This window comes from Chinchilla lanigera, unplaced genomic scaffold, assembly GCF_000276665.1.
Source record: "Chinchilla lanigera isolate Chin_1 unplaced genomic scaffold, ChiLan1.0 scaffold00013, whole genome shotgun sequence".
NCBI lineage: Eukaryota > Metazoa > Chordata > Mammalia > Rodentia > Chinchillidae > Chinchilla > Chinchilla lanigera.
Window position 1 is genome coordinate 27437303 of NW_004955414.1, and position 20065 is coordinate 27457367.

Here is a 20065-nt window from a genome sequence, read left to right on the forward strand (position 1 = left end):
TAAAAGATAATTCTATTAGAGAATACTAACAAATAAGTAGGATTTATAAAAGTAACAGTAGCAGTTGAGTTTATTACATTATTCTGTATCCCAGGCAATAACTTTATGTGGTAGATGCTATTAGGAAGCTAAAAGCCTAGGCATGGAGAAGTAAACTTGTCCAAGGTGATGTACACAGTTCAGTGGTGGTGGCAAAATTTGAAAATGATTTTTGTTTCAAGCTTAAAGGGGGTCTTCTTAATTCTAAAATCTTAGTCTACGTATTTGAGTTCTGGAGTCAGGACACATTTTGGATAAATATGTGGCTTTTAAAAATATGACACGTGAGCATGGTGTTATTAATATCTCTTCACCTTTGCCTATCCATGAGCACTGTAGTACTAGGGTATACCATAGAAACATAGTAGTAGCGCAGAATGAATAAAGGAGGCCCAATTTCAATGACACTGTCTTCTCCTGTTTTCATTATTAATAGAATTTCTAGAAGTGGATGAATACCCTGAACATATTAAAAACTTGGTGCAGAGAGAGAGAGAACTGGAAGAACAAGAAAAGAGGCAACGAGAAATTGAGCGTAATACATGCAAGGTTAGATTGCATAATTATATTTTTAATTGAAAAGTGCCATTTAAGATTGTTGTTTAAGTTAACTATGATTTTCATAACTATTTAGTTGATTCTGTAGATAGTTACACTATCAGGACCATTAATTAGCATAACTAAGTAGACTTCAAAGATAAATTTTGATTCGATTTGATGTAAAATACCTCGTAACATGGAGCAACAATATTCAGTGATGGTGAAGCTGCAGTGAGAAAGGCATTCTTACATCTGCCTGAAGAAGAATAAATCAGCCAGGGATGATGGCGGACACCTGCAGTCGCAGGTCCTTGGGAGACTAAAGCAGGAGAATCCTAAGTTAGAGACCAGGCCGGGCAACTTAGCAAGACCCTGTCTCAAAATAAAAAAGGCTCAGAACTGAAGCTTTGTGGTCAGGGTGCTTGCCTAGAATGTGCAAGAAAATAAAGAATAAATCACTGAAGCCTTTCTGGACAGAAATTCAGTAATGCTTATCAAAAACCTTAAGCAAATTCACGTTCTTTTATATAATTTCTCTTACACAAATATTACCTAATGAAATTATCACAGATACTGCAAAAATCCTGACCACAAACATTCCTACAGTATTTTCTAAACTAGGGAAAAATTGCAAACAGCTTGAATGGATATCAAGAGGGAAATGACCACATAAATTATGATATATGCTTACAAAGAGACAACATTGTTAAAATTAATGTTTTTAAATTTTTTAAGACATGAACATAGGCACTATCATTAAATGAGAAATAAAGACATAGAATGATCCTAATTGTTTTTTTAAATTACAGTATTTAGACTATTAGGAAAAAAGCTATCTACAAAAGAATTAAGCTTTGACTTTTGGTCTGCTGACTTGGTAATAATATTTTACATTTTCTAGATAAAATTATTTTGTTTGCATCCTGTGAAACAAGTAATGATGGAAAATAAATTGGAAGTTCATAAGGATAAGACATTAAAGGAAGCAGTAGAAATGGCTTATAAGGTATGTTCAATTGGATTGTTGGTATTTCATTATTGATATAGCTCATTTAGCAGTGTCATAATTTTCTGTTTTTATTATATTTAGTAGTAACATAAGCACTTACAATGAATTTGAAAGCCTATTAAATTCATACCTCTTACTTCCCTTGGGGGCATACTCATTTTTTAAGAATTTCTTCACTATGAAATCTAGTTAGGTTTTCTGTATACCAAAATGAAAAGTCAGAAACAAAATATTTACTTGTTCATCTTACTCATTTCGCAGGTATTTATCTAGTGCCTTCTGTGTGAGGCATTAGAAATACCAGAGAAAAACACATGTTCATAGAAGAATGAGGCGATCTTTGGCAGGCATGGAAGCTATAGTCTTTGTAGTGGCTATAAGAGATATACGATCCTCCTGTAACCAGTGAACTATTAGTATGTACATGAATTACCAGTTCTATTCCAAATTACATTAAAAAACAAGATACATGTTCTCTGTGGTTAATTTTTCCCTTATGTTTCTAGCTTAGTAATTACAAAGCAGTAGATTATCATGTTTTAATTTTGAGTCCATCTAAAGTTTAGAATATCTTTTTTAAAGTAAAAATATCTTTAAAATATGTTTAATGCTTAGGTTGTATGATTTGAAGAATAATGAGACATGATCATTTAAAAATAACATTTACATTTTAATAAAATAACATGTCTTTAACTTCAATGTCTTTGGTGTAAATCATACATACATAGGTGTTACTGTTTGTTAGGACCTATTGGTAGGGATATTATACACCAGACTAAAACACTATATATTTTTTTTTCTTTTGCTATTGGGTTGTTTTTCTTTTAGATGATGGATTTAGAAGAGGTAATACCTCTAGATTGCTGTCGTCTTGTTAAATATGATGAGTTTCATGATTACCTAGAACGATCATATGAAGGGGAAGAAGATACCCCAATGGGACTTCTTCTAGGTGGGGTCAAATCAACGTACATGTTTGATCTTCTGTTAGAGACAAGAAAGCCTGATCAAGTTTTCCAGTCTTATAAACCAGGAGGTAGGTGATTTTATAATGGGTTGAATTGTACTGGATTTAAAATTTTCATGACAAAGTTTTTGAAATGAGCATATAAATATTTTATATGTTCTTAAAATGTAGAATAATTTTGATAGGTTGGGAAGTACCCAGCAACATTTAGCTTGAAATTAAGTTCTAAATACTTGCAAAGAGCTACATCTAAAATTTTTAACTTTTTAAATGAAAAGTGCAAGAAGAAAACTTCTAACTTACAATCTTCAGTGGGGTTTTTCTTCTCTAGTATGTAGTACTGAATTGTTGGTACTGAATGATCCTATATGCTATAAATCAGTCTCTTCCCCTCTCCTTCCACCCCCTTGAACCAAAAAATGTATATTTCCATAGTCTCAAAAGCAGAGTCAAGCCTATCACTACCAACATTTTAATTTTTCACTATCTTTTCTACTTCTACAGGTCTCAGGGGTTATTTTCACTCTTTATTATCTGTCACACTTATTCAGTACATTTGAAGTTTTTTTTTCCATTGAGACTGACTTGAAAAGTGAAGTACCATGCCCCTAGTTTCTCCAGAGCAACTAAAAGCAACTTGGACTTGCTTTTTTTTTTTTTTTTTTTTTTGTGGTTTTTCTCCGGTACCGGGAACCAAACTCACGACCTTGCGCTTGCCAGGCAGGCACTTTTGCCGCTGAGCTAAATCCCCAGCCCCGCAACTTGGACTTTCTCATCTGGAATTTTCCATTTACCACTATCTGTAAACCATAAAAAAGAAAAAAGAAAAATTCAAATATTTAAACAATTAAATTTTTAACTGCTATGACCAGGCATGGTGGCACATGCCTGTAATCCTAGGACTTGAGTCTCCACAAGTTCAAGGCCAGCTTGGCCTACATAATGAGAGCCTATCTTAAAAAAAAAAAAAATTCTTACTCTTGTATCTTGATCTTAACTCCTTTGTGTCAATGATAAATCAGAATTCAGTCTTACACTCTCTGTACTTTATATTCCTGAAAGTTGAACCTTATCATGCCCTTTCAAATTGTGGTCCTTTATGGATCCTGTATATCTCCTTATTTTATGAAGGCTGCTCTTTCCAAAATACATTATGTGTAATACTCTTCCAGGGTCCCTGCCTCCTTCCAGGGAGTGGGAAAGTTTGTGAGAACTAGGTTGTGCCTGCTTCAGTTGGACTCTGCTTTTTATATTGAGTCCCTTTGAGGGACTTTTGAACTAGGTAGAAAAAATACATATAATGATTAAAAGGTAACATATGTAAGTGTTAAAGCCAATTTTTTCCTAAAAACTCTGAATGAATCTATAGATTGGAAGACTTACCCATTGTTCATCAGTTACCAGGATCTTAGAATATTTTGTCATGTACATCAACAACATGGAAAAACTGAGGATTGACATACACAGGAGGTTAAAGCAACGTATTTATTAGATACAATGCTTGAAGATCATTTATTTTTCAAGAGAGTACAAATGTAGTTATAAACGTCTCCTAAAAACAGAAGAGAAAGCATGATTAAATTGTAATATGAAAGATTTAAGTGACAAACATACACCAGACCACTTTTCGTGTAGAATTTTCTATAGGATGTAGAGAATATTATTTTGAGGAGAGGAAATCTTTGATTATGAAGGAGGTCATGAATGGTTTAATTAAGCCTGTTTAAAAGCAGTTGAGGTTCTGTGTATTGCTGTTAGCATTTGTTTTACATTCTCTAGTTGTGTATTTAATGTTGTGGTTTTAGTCTGTATTTGAAACTTCGGATTTACATTTTTAGTGCACTTGGTAAAATTGGCGCTGATCTAATATTTTAAAAGAAAACAAAGCATATATTTTTAAAAATCACACCTCAACTTTTGTAGGTAATATATAGTGCATGAATCCAAAATGATACTTTATAATGAAAATTACTATTTAACATTTTAAAACCAATCTAGGAGAACTTAGTGGCCTCATTGCCATGTTTGTATGTAATGTTGCATGTATATTGTGATCAGTTGTAAGCTCTTAACATGTATTATATATGATGTACACTATGTTGATCATTAGAAAATGTTATCTTTGCCTTTTATTTAGAAGCACTTTAAGAATACAATGTGAAATAGTCTTAAAAGATAACCTCCAATTATGTTTTTATATCTTCAAATGTGACAGAAGTGATGGTGAAAGTTCATGTTGTTGATCTAAAGGCAGAAACTGTAGCTGCTCCTATAACCGTTCGTGCTTACTTAAATCAAACAGTTACAGAATTCAAACAATTGATTTCAAAGGTAAGTTTTAAAATGGATCAGTGAATATTTTTGAATGCTGCTATCTACCAAGTAGTATAGTTACGAGCAAGATGTATACTCTAAGGAGGCAGTGTTTATGGTTAGAATGCAACATAATCAGAAAGAAGACATTCCAAATAGAAGAAACGGGTAGAGCAAAATATGGAGGTAAGAAAGCATGAAGCAAGTGCCTATGGCAGTGACTTGTAAACGTTGGCTGGATCATTGGGAAATACAGGCCTAGAGCTAAATTCAGTTTGTTTCATGGAGGGCTCTACATAGTAAACAAAAGTTTGGGCTGTCTTTGGCACAGGAAGTAAGAGGTAGGTTTTTTTATTTTCAAGTACACCAGTGGTGTGATCAGACCTGTGCTTTTAAGTCTGGTGACATTAGACCAGTGATAGTGAACCTTTTAGAGACTGAGTGCCCAAACTGTAACCTAAAACCCACTTGTTTATCACAAAGTGCCAACACTGCAGTTACACCTGAATCTTGAAGTTTTAGTTTAGAAAAAACAACTCAAACTTTAACATCTTTTGTCTTAAAAGAAAAACATGTGTGCCATAGGTTTGCCACCACTGCACTAGACTAGTGATCCAGGTAGATTGAGAAAGAATCCGGAATGTAGATGAGAAGCCGTTAAAATAATTCAGAGGAAGATAAGGGGTGGAAATGAGAGAAGGCATGGGCTAGAAAGTTATCCAAAGTATTCGTAGTGAGGTATTAGTAGAGAAGTGAGGTGGGGAAGCAGATCTAACAAAGTGATGAATTAAATAGTGGCTATATTGTATCACTTAGTGATAAAGAAGGCTGGTCATTCTGAAATTTTGAGCTGGAAAAAGCATGGTTAAAAACATTCACATTTCGTTGGGCCAGGAGGCAAATCCACTTCAGACAAATGATTATTATCCTTTCCAAGGTCATATAGTTTATAGAACCTTGAACCACACAAACAGCTAAAACTTTGCAAAGTTTCTGAAGTTCAGATTAAGAACCCTTGGTGTGGTGAAAATTGTTCAGTAATTTTAAGTCAAGAAGTTGAATCCCATACTCAGCCTTAGGCCTTACGATGGTCTTGTATTTATCTCATCTGGGCGTCTTACCACTTGCAAAACAGGTTTGTTGTGAACATTAATAAATAAGTGATGTATGAAAAAGGTGTAAGGTAACATACAAGTGTTTGTGGTTATTACTATGCTTTTAAAAACAACTATCACTTCTACTTTTGTCAAAGTAATATCCAGGAAACAAATCATGTTGTGAAGTCATTTTATGATTAAATTGCTCATGCTATGTTGATGTGATTGCTCTGTACATTTAAAAAATATGAGTCCAAAAGGTAAAAAAACCCTCAGTTCTGTCTGGAGTATAAGTACTGAGATAAGTACATGTCTTAGTTACTTTTCTCATGGCTGAAACAAAATACCTGACACCCGTAGTTTAGGAGAAAAGGTTTATTATCGCTCACAGTTTGTAGAGGTGTTAGTCCATAATTGGCTGTCTCCAAAGTAGGGCGGCATGGGAGAGGGACATCACAGAGGAGAAACAGTCCATGGCAAACCAGGGTAGGCAGAAGGCAGCCAGCAGTGAAGTAGCAAGCAGCAAGGGACAAGCAACAAGCAGCGACAACAGCATCCCTCTTTCTGTCCCTTATTATTTTATCCAGGCCACCCACCATTAGGGCAGGTAGCATTCAACACCCTTAATCCTAGCATCGAATCATGAATCAATCCCAGCATCACATCCTTGATCTCAGTAGCACACACCCTAGATCCAGCCACCTCCAAAAAGCCCCACCTATGACTGCATGAGGCCTTGGAAGGACATCTAGACACAAGCCATAACAAATCAGAAACACAAGCACACATGTTTGTTAGCCCCTTCCCTAATGAAGCTAACACTCTTACTGGGGAAAAATATGTTTAGAGAATAAATGCAGTTACCAAAAATTGTGTCAACAAATACAGTATTTTAATGTATAACGAGACTGCCTAGTAATTTAGTCTTAATAACTACTACTATTAGTTGTATTGAAAATGAATTGCTTTTTAAAATGTAAATAATTTTTATCTGTTGATTCTATATGAAACTCATGAGTCCAAGAATTAAAGCTATAGAATTTCAGAATAACTTACTACAAATTTGATCTCATTAATTTAATTGAAAGTATTAACAACTGTTCATAGATTGTAACGGAGCTTATCATAATCCAAGTTTAACCATGTTGGTTTGGCGTCTCCTCTCAAAGAGTCAGATACTCAGTTCCTTTGGAATCATGACACTTCATATAAGAGGCAATTTTGAAACATATAAAATCCTCAGTGAAAAATTCTAACTTTTAAAATAGTTTCTGAGCTTATGTGTGCAAGTGATGCTTGGATGTTACTGTTGTTGGGTGTAACTTGATGTTACTGATAATTTTTGCTTTAGTTTCTCTAAAAATTTTGAAAGCTCTACTAAAATTATTCTCTTAATTTTCTTCCTATACTTTTAAAAAGCTCGCGACACTGTCTTTATGTTTCCTCCATATTTCTAAAGAAGCAGAATTACTTTTGAAAGAGTACTTTCTTAATTAAATTCCTTTCATTGTAGGCCATCCATTTACCTGCTGAAACAATGAGAATAGTGCTGGAACGCTGCTATAATGATTTGCGTCTCCTCGGTATGCCCACTAAAACTCTGAAAGCTGAAGGTTTTTTTAGAAGTAACAAGGTATGTCTTATTTTTTTATTGTAATTTTCTGTGTTCATAATAAATGCAGTCAAGCTCAGAATGTCTTAAAAACCACTTTAGAAGCCTATCCCTTAGCGCACTGCACTGTCTGTCTGGAACTGACCTTTTAAATTACCCAGTCTCCCAGTAATTGCCTTCCTTTGGAGTCAGGCCAAATCAGGCTTCTTTTTCCTCTGCTTTATCGTTGTTCCTCCTCTTCTTTAACTTTGTTCATATGTACCCCACTTGGAGCATTAATTCACCACTCCATTTATTTAGAGCCCTCATGAGCCCTGCTTTGTTGGTGAAGCCTTCATGGGGAGACATAGTGATTATGTCTTCTGAACTTTATTCATCCTTGAACTGCTCCCATAAGACAGAACTCAGAATGAGACATGCCTGTTATCACTTTTTTTGTTTTCATTCATTTTAGTCAGTTTAGTCTTTGTCTCATTTAACCTTTATAGTCTTGTTTTATTAATCCTATGTAATTTTTATTCACCTAATTTCTTTTAATATTTTATAGAAAATGTCAACCTTACAGAAGTAGAGAGTAGTGCAATGAGCTTCTGTTCATCCATCTTCTATCAGCTCATGTTTTATCTGTATTTGATCACCCACTTCCCCCTAGGTTATTTAAAAACTTTCTCTGCATCGTATTTCATGTATACGCAGATAATGTGAATATAAATCTTGTGAAGATGGGAACTGTAAAAATTTAACTATAGTTACATTTTATACCTAAAACATTTAAAATGCTCCAATAACCAATTTCACATCATTGTTCAAATTCTTTTTTTATCTTATAAAACTATTCCAGTATGATTTGTTAAATCGGGAGCCAAACAAAGCCTATAATAATTCACTTCCCATATCTATTTTAAACTATAAATTCTGTGTAGTTGTATTCGTTTGCTCTATTGCTGTTTGTTTGTTACAAAACTAGATCATCTGCCCATTAATTTTCTATGTAATTTAGATTTGTGTTTTGTATCCCAAGGTGTCTTTCTGTATGTTCCTCTGTATTTACCCTAAACTTTGATTTCCTAAAAGGCAGCATGTGTAATACAAAACTTTCTGAAAATAGGCAGTCCCTGCAGTCAAATGTGTGCATCTGTCTGGCCATGTCCACCCATCTACTCTTACGTATAGTTTTGTGGCTATTTACAAAGACATATAAGCTAAGTAAATATTTAATCTCTAAAATAATGCAGTCTCCTTTGCAAACTTTATCATCACAAATTTTGTAACTAACTGCACTGTCTTACACAGCATTAGTGTGGTGTTATTCTTACGACAAACAAGGATGTTAGTGACAATATTGCATAGTAACTCTTTGACTTACTATTTAGGTGTTTGTTGAAAGTTCTGAGACTTTGGATTACCAGATGGCCTTTACAGATTCTCATTTATGGAAACTCCTGGATCGACATGCAAATACAATCAGGTTATTTGTTTTGCTACCTGAACAATCCCCAGGATCTTATTCCAAAAGGACGGCATACCAGAAAGCAGGAGGTGATTCTGGTAATGTGGAAGATGATTGTGAAAGAGAGAAAGGGAACCTAAAGTCTGTGGAAGCTATTCTAGAAGAAAGCACTGAAAAACTCAAAAGCTTGTCACTGCAGCAACGGCAGGATGGTGATAATGGGGACAGCAGCAAAAGCACAGAGACAAGTGACTTTGAAAACATTGAATCACCTCTCAATGAGAGGGACTCTTCAGCATCGGTGGATAATAGAGAACTTGAACAGCACATTCAGACTTCTGACCCAGAAAATTTTCAGTCTGAAGAGCGATCAGACTCAGATGTGAATAATGACAGGAGTACAAGTTCAGTGGACAGTGATATTCTTAGCTCTAGTCACAGCAGTGACACTCTGTGCAATGCAGATAATGCTCACATCCCTTTGGCTAATGGACTTGAGTCTCACAGCATCACAAGTAGTAGAAGAACTAAAGCAAATGAAGGGAAAAAGGAGACGTGGGATACGGCAGAAGAAGACTCGGGCACTGACAGTGAATATGACGAGAGTGGCAAGAGTAGGGGAGAAATGCAGTACATGTATTTCAAAGCCGAGCCCTATGCTGCAGATGAAGGCTCTGGGGAAGGACATAAATGTATGTACTTCAGAAGGAGACGGCTCCTTCAAACAGCATCCGCTTTCTTCTCACTTACTTTAAATTTTTAGTTAAGAGTTAGGTAGTTAGTTCTAAGACTACCTGTTAACTTCTTGACTGTAAGATAATTGACTCTTCTTTCATTTTTAATGCCAATACAGTGAACAGTATTCTTAGACCTACTCATTGCATTAAATGGCAATTATGTTGAAACTCTGGTGAAATAAGAAAGTAGTATTCAGACGTAAGAAGGAATTACTATAAATGCACTAAGTAAAAGAAATAAGGAATAGTTTAAAAAGTAAATAATATTACCTCTCCCAACCGCCTGTATGCTTTAGAAAAGTAAATACTCAGTACCCAGGAGTGTGTTTTACTTGTGCATCCTCTCCTTTCTCTCCATTTCCACAATGTAAACAACTCCTTTTCCATCCCTAAAAAGTTCATAATTCACTGGGAAAATCAGAGAAAGGAAAGGTCTTTAAAAAGCTTTGTTTTTGTTACTTTAAAGTAATTCTAGGCAAGGTACAAATCAGAAGTTTTTAACTGCATAAATCTCAAGGTGAAGCTATTTTTTAGTGTGGGCATTTGGTAATATAACAACATATCAGCATAGTAACATTGTGGGAGACTCTGCTTTTTAAAAAAAGAGTCTCTCATTTTTGAAGTACTGGAGAGCAAACCCAGGGCCTGCATAGTAGGCCAAGTGCTTACCACTTAGCTAAATGCCCAGCCCTGTATGAGACTTTTGAAAGGATTTAAACATGGGACTAAAACTAGCCAGAGAATTAACAAGATGACCAGATTTAAGACCCAACACCGGGCGTGGCGGTGCACGCCTGTATTGCCAGCACTTGGGAGGCTGAGGCAGGAGGATTGTTGTAAGTTTGAGGCCAGCCTGAACTGCATAGCAAGACCCTGTCTCAAAAAGATGAAAAAAAAAAAGACCCAACCATTTTCTTCAAATGCAGAAGGGAACTAGTTAAAAATTAGTTTGTATTTCTGCTTAACAAAACAGACATTATGTTACAATTAAAGTTTTCAAAGTATTTGTAATTTCTCACTTAATGATTCCCTGAAATTAAGCACACATTGAGATCTTCATTTGACAGATAAAAAGAGTTAAGTTCATAGAGGATGGATGACTTGGCCAAAAGTACATATATAGGTAGTGAATAGTATGACCGGTACTATAATTTAACATATTCTTGCCAGGGTGTTGGTATATGCATGACTGTCCCAATTGGTGGCTTGTACCACTGCTGGTGCATATGGATCTAATTACTCCTATTATTATTTTTACTAATAAAATTAATAAAAAACCACCCACTGGTTAAATAAAATTAATAAAAAACCATGTACCACCAGTGATTCAAGCGACCCAGCAGCAAGGCATACAAATTATAGTCCCATTGTGACTGTGTTAAGGCTTTTAATAGAAAGCTGTTAGAAGGAGAGATGCCTAAGTTGTAACCATCTGCTTCATATAATGGGGAGGAGGTGTATAAGCAAACACTATGGAAAACAGTAGTGCTGTGGTCCATGTAGTCTCAAAATTCTTTTTAAAACAAAGTAAGATGGTCCCAGTGCCACACACCTGTAATTCTGGCACTGAGGTCAGCCTAGGCAGGAGAATTGCAAGTTTGAGTCCTCTGTGGGCAACTTGTCAAGATCCTGTCTCAAAATAAGAATTAAAAAGGTCTGGGGAATGTAGTTTAGTGGTAGCTTACCCTTGAGTTTGACCTTCAGTATCACAAAAGGGACAGGAAGTAGAAATTATAAAATCAGTAATATAAGTATATAAATTGGTGTTCTAACTGACTAGCTTGAAATAACCCTGGAATCATATGACATCATACATTTATCTTATAGAAACTTGAGGGTGAAAACGTGGGCTGGTGGGCCAAAGTGGAGAGAGAAATGTTATTATAATAAGTTTCTGTAGAGCTTTTATTCATAGGCTCATTAACTTATTATTTCATTCTGTTCTCAGAACAGCTGTGTGAAATTGATGGTGTTTTCACTGATGAAATTACTGTCTCAAACACATTAAATAGTTTAGCTGACATCACACAGCTATCTTAAGCGGTCGCACTGCTAAGGTCAGACTCTGGTGTTAGATTGTAAGACACCACTCCCATGGCTGCTACCATTATTACTTTCCTCACATCATCACAAAGGGAAGTAGCCTGTAGTTACTGTGCTTTCTCATTGTAGTCGACCCAGCAAAAGCATTGGAAAAATTAAGCATAGCTCCTCGTAGGAAAATTTTTTTAAGTCGTTTGTTTTAGAATGATATACGAAAAATTTGGGTGATGAGTCTCAGCTTTAGGAAGAATTCAATGGGGATACTTAGAATTATAGTTTGAGAAGTTTTATTTCCATCTTAAGATAGTTAATAAAGTCTTTAAAAGGAAGATTGCTGGTCATTTTAACTTTTTTGAAATCTGTACTAGGCCAATTTACTAATGTTTATTCAAGTAGTAAACATAGTGGTAAGTACAAGCCATTTGCTATCATTTTCGTAGGTTTTTAGAAACAGTACAGAAGCCTTCTCTGAAAAGAAAACCCTGTTAAGTGCCTCTTCATGTTTAGAAACTGGTGGAGCTAGACAAGGAGGAACGATAGCCAGGTTTCAGGGGCCTCCCTAGTAACACTGCTTGATCATAGTGATCCAAAAGTGGGTACCTGGGAAAACATAGTTGAGGAGTAATACCACAGGCTCTGCACAGTGAGGAAATGACCAGGTACACACAGTGGGTAAACGAATTTGATGGTTGATGGGTGACACACTGTGCCTTTGCCACGGCTGTGGTATGCGTTTTATGTGTATTGACCCAGAAACACACTATGAGGTATAAATACTGTTATCTGCATTTTACAGTGAAGGAGTTTACTTGAATTCAGAGAAGTTACGAAGTCAGTAATAGATCTGATACTAGAGGTTAGGAGAGAAACCAAAGTGGCAGTGACACCTTACATTTGAGTAATGCTTTAGAATTTGCTGTACTATCATAACCACAGCCTTTCAGACTGGTGTTATGATCCCATGGGAAAACTGAGGCTATTGAGAGATTGAGTGCCCTGCCTTTGGCCTTTTACCAAATTAAGTGGTATAACTGAAGTCTAGCCATAGGCTTGTGATTTCTACTCAAATAATTTTTCTCTCTTCATTCAGGAATTTTTCTTTAAATTTGGGAATCAAACCTTGCACTTCCCAGACAGGCACTGTGCCACTGAGCTATATCCCCAGCTCATTTAGGAAATGTAATACCTTGCTATATCACATAAATAGAAGCTTGTTTGCCCCAAGGTAGATTATTAACATTTAGGGGCATTCCCTAAATGTTAAAAATTGATATTTTAAGCAAATTACAATAAATGCACACTCAGGAGGTACATAGTAAGTAAAAGTAATTGCTCCTGTATATTTTTTTCTAATTCGTGTTCATATTTTGTTTGAACTTGACACTGAATCTGAATTTTATAACCAGGATATTTTAAATAGTCAGTGAACATTAATTCATTTGAAAAATCTCTAAAAGTTCAGCAGCCCAAGAGTTGGAATGATCTGAGGATGTGAACTAGTACTGCTTTGGAACTGCGCCCTTCACCTTTGTACATTTTGGAGGAGACCTAGAGCCCATGGGGCTGCAGAGGAGCAGCCCCCATTCAGCAGGACCTTGTTACCAGAAAAAGACACAGCGAAGTTAAATGTTTTGTGAGAGTGTGAGAAACAGAGGAAATAAAAGCAGTCAGTTGAGTAGCTTTCAAAATTAGGGACAAAAGATTGAAATGATAGTTTTAGAAAAATATATTTATCAAAGATAATCCTATTACAATGCCAGAAGAGCTTAAGTTTAAGCACAGGGAGGATAGGAATTTCTTGTCCATTTACATATAGTTCTGTTAGATACAGTTCTTGTTAACAGTCCAACCACATCATGAAATATACATCTTCATATGCTACTCTTGAATTTTTTTTCTAGTAGAAATCCCAGAAGTAGATAATATTACTAACAGTTTTAGGGCACTTGCTATGTGTGTATCTATTTTTAAGATGTTTCATGCTAAACACATGATAAATCCACGAGTTCATTGAATTCACACTGCACTACTATTTAGGTAGGTACTATTTAGTCTCTGTTTGCCTTTTGAAAAAACAGACCGGTAACTTAGAACATGTCCCACAGCCAGTCAGTACACCAAGGGGGCAGGAGTGGAACCCAGCCAGAACTTATACATTTACTGGGTAGAATTAGAAATGTATGTATTTTAAAAGAATGGATGGAGGTTTGTTTTTGAAATCAGCAACATAAATAAGCACTTAAATACCTCAAAACATTTAAAGCTATCAGGTTATACCTATCATATATGTATACTCAATCTCCATGTTTTTGTCCCTTCAGTATTGCGTATTAGCTAAAGGCCTAACAAAAAACAAGTACTTTTTACAGTATAATAAAAAATAAATAGTCTTGTTTATACTCAAAAGGTTTCTTTTACATTTTGTCTCTGTTTTGGTTTTCTTTTTGTTTTTTGTGCTTAGGGTTGATGGTGCATGTTGATAAAAGAATTACTCTGGCAGCTTTCAAACAACACTTAGAGCCCTTTGTTGGAGTTCTGTCCTCTCACTTTAAGGTCTTTCGAGTGTATGCCAGCAATCAAGAGTTTGAGAGCGTCCGACTGAATGAGACACTTTCATCATTTTCCGATGACAATAAGGTTGATTAAAATTATCTGTGACTAGCTAGAGTCTGATTTAAATGATAGCTTTGAACATGTTGTACTACTTGCATGTCAGATGAAGTAGATATCCTAAAAGAGGGTTTTCAGTTTGACCCTGAGTGGTTATTTACAGTGTTCGTTGTTGTCTTCATCTGCCAAACAGTTGTTAAATGTTAACTGTGTACAGTTACTGTCCTAGGTGTTGGGGGTTCAGAAGTGAAACTCTTGTTCTCAAATAGCCCACAGTCTCGGGAGGTTTGGAAAACAAAACTAAGCAATGGGGTGAGGATGCTTTGCTTATTCTGTTGAGAATACTACACCTGAAAACAACGTTTTTGATTTGTAGATTACAATTAGACTGGGGAGAGCACTTAAAAAAGGAGAATACAGAGTTAAAGTGTACCAGCTGTTGGTCAACGAACAAGAGGTAAGTCATGAGTCTCAGCAATTTAAGTTCACGTTTCGTACTTACTAAAAACATAACAGTGCATACATTTTTTTTTTTTAAAACTGGTTGTTTCTTTTTAAGTTTTGCAGTCATACAGCTACCCAATTCAGTGAATTTGACCCACAGGCTGTTTGTCGTCCCCCTTCGCTAAAGTGGTGCTACTGTACTGGAGTGAGGCAAAAATTGTCCGCTTTTAAAAGGAGATTTGTTTGTGCTTGCCTTCTGGAAATGATCATACAGTACTATGGATAGCGCCTGACCTGTAGTCAATGGGTATTTTTGTGTCCAGAGTCATGTTAGTATTTAACAACTATTGACACAGTGGTTACTGTGTATTGTAAGTGCCTGCAAAGAAAGACTCATTTAATTCTCTGTTAAGTCCCTGATACACTTACAATTCCCCACCCATAGATGAAGAGACTCTGGTAAAGAGAAGTTTAGTATTTCAGTTAAGGTCATATATGACCTTACATGGTGGATGAAGGATATAAATAGCCTTCTTTTTTAGGGAAAAATCAATAAAGTGTTTTAGTTGCTCTGATGTACAAAATTTGTGGATGATACTCTAAAGAATAAAAGGATCCTATTTTAAAGATGTTTGTAACTTCTTATTGGGGACCTAGATAAGTTTAAAAACCTAAATTTTTCATAAAATGCCTTTATTCATGTAACAAATATTGTATCAAGCACCTATCATAAATCTTACTTGTGACCTGTTACAGTCATTTTGACTTAAATGCTTCTTAGGAGTTTCAGGTTTGTGGATACTGTGTCTCTCTTCAGACAGTTAATTTGTTAGAAATTTAGTGTATGTTTCTCTCATGTTAGTCCATAAAAGTGTTTCCTTTTACTTTGAAAATTGTGACCATTTTATTACAAGATGCAAAGTATGCATGCATTATCCTAGTCCTCATAGTGAGTCAGTGAGGAAAGTAGTGTCCCCAGTTTATAGATAAGAAAATTGAGGCAGACAGTAAGTAAGCTTGCCCAAGATAGCTGAGCTAGTAAGTTAGTGAGGAGCTAAGATTTGAGACTAGGAAGTTAGACCCCTAAAATTCGGTCCCTTCATTGTTAAACTGTAAAGTGCAAACAAAATGTCTTTATAATCCTTTAATGTGTAATTCAAACTCTGATTGTTTATGTTTGTATTTGTAGCCATGCAAGTTTCTGCTCGATGCTGTGTTCGCTAAAGGAATGACTGTACGGCAATCAAAAGAGGAATTAATTCCTCAACTCAGGGAGCAGTGTGGCTTAGAGCTCAGTATTGACAGGTAAAGTTGCAGTATCTTTAGCCACTTAACAAAAGATTATGTAGTCAGTTGATATAGACTGATGTGATTTTCCTATGAAAATTCCTATACTAGTCAGAGTTTTAGTTCTGCAGATTAGTAAGATTAAAAAAAATACTGGAACTTTATTTGAATTTCCTGTGGAGGATACTAAATTTTAATTTCTGGGAGCATTTCTTTACATTTTCCTCAAATTTTAATGAATAACTGTTTCACTTCTGTATTTGAAACTATAGGTTAATGTCAATTTTTTAATTTAGAAATTTCAAATTATAGTAGTTTTAAAATTGTTATCATGGCCGGGCGTGGTGGCGCACACCTGTAATCCCAGCACTTGGGAGGCTAAGCCAGGAGGATCCTTGTGAGTGAGAGACCAGCTTGGGCTACAAAGTGAGCTCAAGGCCAGCCTGAACTGCATAGGAGGCCCTGTCTCAAAAAGACAACCAAAAAAAAAATAAAATTGTTATCATGTTTGTAGGTTTCGTCTAAGGAAAAAAACATGGAAGAATCCTGGCACTGTCTTCTTGGATTATCATATTTATGAAGAAGATATTAATATTTCCAGCAACTGGGAAGTTTTCCTTGAAGTTCTTGATGGTATTATCAATATTCTTCTGGGGAAATATGAGTTAGAAATGCTCTAAAACTAAAAGGAGCCTATCGTGTTTAGTCAAATTATGAATTACCAGGAATCTGATATACAGTGTAGTATTTCTGTGTCATTAAACATAAAGATACATTATTGTGGGCTGATGTAATGCCTACACGCCCCCATCCCTGAGAGATTGGTTTTCTTCCAGGGTCCTAATATAACTGCCTACTTTATTTTTACAGAACATCAATGCCTTTTACCTTTTACCTTTCACCTTTCACTGGATCCCTGTTGCCTTCAAAATATTTTTCTTAATTTTGAGATGAATTCCCTCTTACAGGAAATTATAATTAGATTTTCATAGTACGTTTTGCAGAAAATTCTGCTAATGTTTTCTTGGCTATGTTTGTTATTTTCATTTTTCATTAGGGCTAATTTTGTACTGAGACTCTTACTGGTAACTTATAGATTTTGAGAGTGACAACCGTTTCATTACTTAGGCTTCCATTACAAAGCCCCACAAATTGGGTACCTTAAACAACAGAAATGCAGTATGTCCCAGTTGTGGGGGTGAGATCAAGGGCATTTCCTTCTAAGGCATTTCCTCCCTAAGGAAGTATCTTGCTAGTGCTTCTCTCCCTCGCTTCTGGAGAGGTCGTGGCCATCTTTGACTTTCCTTGGTTTATGGATGTATTTCTGCCTTCGTCTTCCCAAGTTTCTTTCTAGTGGGCTTGCCTGTACCCAGATTTCCCATGTTTAGAAAACTCTAGTCATTTGGGGGTTAGAGTACACCCTGATAGCCTCCTTTTCATTTGATTACCACTGCAAAGAATCGATTTCCAAATAACGTCACATTATGAATTACTTAGGGGTTTGGACTTCATGTCTTTCGTGGGAAAACAATTCAATCCATAGCACTGCACTCTAAGAGCATTTGTATTTGTCATTGCTTTTGATTTTACTTTCAATGTTGGAACATTTGAGTATTGTATTTTTAGAAGAGGTAATGAGAGGAAAGTCGGCTTTTGGGCAATCACATCAAGGTAAATAATGAGTTCTATATTCTTTTGTGATTGCTGTTGCTCGGGAAGATTTCATTTTGGGTTCCGAATAAGATTATAATAGTTTCTAGAGCACTCATAATACTAACACCTCACCTTTTACAGGCTAGTTCAGGTCTAATTTGGTTTAAATTTAAATAATTGAAATTCTGATTATTTGACCAGTAAGTTGAGGCAAAGAACTAGTGGGGCACCATCTGCCATGGTGTATGCTCCAGACTATGATTCCCTTCTCTGAGTGTCTGGGTGCTTAGTGAACAACCACTGGGTCTGACTAGGCTAGGAAGGTATCATGCAGGATGTAGAAGAGAGGGATTGCATATGATGTACAAGAAGAGATGGAGTAACCAGAAAGTGGTCCTGCTGTTGGAGGGTGGGTATGAGCATCAGTATCATTTCAGTATATACTTTAGCATTAAAGTCATTGAGTAAGAAGTGAATCATGTAGCTAAGTACAAAAACTTCTATTAAGCTATGATTTGGCAGACACTACTAAGCCCTGGTGCTACAAAAATAAGCACCAGAGATATCTGCTATACACATCTAGTCCACGGGAGAAACAAAACTGCACACCCGTCATCCTGAGATGACAGGTGCTAAGGGACCAGTCAGTAGAAAATGACAATGGAAGATGGACAAGCAATAGTTTGGCTGAATTTTGAAGAATCACTAAATTTGAGAGTAGATGCAAAGAGAAAAATAAATGATAGCTTGAGTGAAAAAAGAAGATAAAGTGAAGATACATGATTATGATATTAGATTGGTATAGTAGCCACAAGAGAAGCAGATTGAAGCAGAGAAGAGCATAAATGGTCAAGCAGTGTCCCGGAAGGGTGAGGAGGGAGTAGCTGAAGTTGGCTTCCAAAAAAGCAGTTATCTATTGAGACTGGAGGAAAGAAAGTAAACACAGAGTCTGAAAAAATAAATGCATACAGTACTTAAGGAAAAGAAAAACGTATAAACATTTTAATGGTAAATTTATTGAGACATCATGAGATTAATGCAAGTTAGCTTTGGCCTCCACAAATACAAAAAAATGCACACAGTGGTGGCCATTAGACATTTATTAGTATGGTGAACCCCTGCTTGGGTAACCGTGGCCATTGAGATACACATGCATTTTCATTTTCTTCTCTAAGGGCTGGCAGTGTAGTGGGTTTTCTGCAATGTACAACATCCTCTAGGGTCTCCCATGCAAGGGCAACACCATATGTGGAAAACACACTATGTTTCTTTTCCTGAAGTAGTGCATCTACATTTTTTTTTGCAGACTCTATTTCATGCTTAAAATTCTCATGATGATTGGTTTCTTCTGTGCCCAATTTTAAAGAATAACACTTGAAGAAAATCTTTGTGTTTAGCCAGGAACTACAGAGTTATGAAGCTTTGAAGAAAATGGAATGACAGGTGTTATGTTGCATGTTCTTAGGCGTGGAGAAGATGAAGTCCATGTCACAGCTTGCTGTTTTATCACGGCGGTGGAGGCCCTCGGAGATGAAGTTGGATCCCTTCCAGGAGGTTGTATTGGAGAGCAGTAGTGTTGATGAGTTGCGAGAGAAGGTGAGTCGATTTTAAACAAAATGAACTACTTCCATTTTTCTTGCATTACGTGCGAGAGGGCCTGGAAGTATCAGGCACTGTTGCTGCTGGCAGCCTTTCTCGGTCTGCACACCTTCTGCCAGTCTCTGGTCATCACTTGGGGCTCTGATGCCTTGGGATTACTTTGTTTCCTCATTATCTGGAAGTGGATCTTTATGTTACTTGGACCAACTGTGATCTAAACAGATAGGATTAATTAGAAGTTAGTAAATTGCTGTATTTCTTAAAAAATCAAGTGAAGTAGAATTGAATAGAGAATCCAGATGAAGATTTATTTTGCGTGTTAAGGTAGGAACTAAGGATCTTAGGGGAAGGGTGAAGTGTTCCACTTGTGGTACTAATGCAGTTGGCCTCTATAGAAAGATTCATTTCCGTACTTCATACCAGATACAAAAATAAAAGCATGTTAAACTTACATAAGAAATTAAAATAAAAAAGTAAATAAGATCTAAAATGTATAATAGGTATTATGAAATGAGAAGAAATTGTTTTAAAAAAAAGGAACTGGGATAGGTGAAAGGAAGGAAGGGAAAAGGGAGAAAAGTGCAAATTAGCTATACTATTAGTAGCTCTTAGTTAATGAAAAGAAATGTTTGTACTAATACCGATTGAAGAATTTTTTATGCCCA

The 20065-nt window shown here is 35.9% G+C and overlaps 1 protein-coding gene across 4 annotated transcripts in view; it reads left to right on the plus strand.

The window, feature by feature from the left end:
- Window positions 1-20065, plus strand: part of Usp47 (ubiquitin specific peptidase 47) — a 104880-nt gene that overhangs the window by 79701 nt on the left and 5114 nt on the right. For all 4 annotated transcript variants that reach the window (XM_005380290.2, XM_005380292.2, XM_005380291.2 and 1 more), the window contains 11 exons: window positions 476-588; window positions 1481-1585; window positions 2417-2624; window positions 4771-4886; window positions 7479-7598; window positions 8951-9719; window positions 14269-14444; window positions 14794-14874; window positions 16051-16166; window positions 16663-16781; window positions 19267-19397. In XM_005380290.2, coding sequence (XP_005380347.1) covers window positions 476-588; window positions 1481-1585; window positions 2417-2624; window positions 4771-4886; window positions 7479-7598; window positions 8951-9719; window positions 14269-14444; window positions 14794-14874; window positions 16051-16166; window positions 16663-16781; window positions 19267-19397 — 2054 coding nt within the window. The remainder of the gene's footprint in view (window positions 1-475; window positions 589-1480; window positions 1586-2416; window positions 2625-4770; window positions 4887-7478; window positions 7599-8950; window positions 9720-14268; window positions 14445-14793; window positions 14875-16050; window positions 16167-16662; window positions 16782-19266; window positions 19398-20065) is intronic.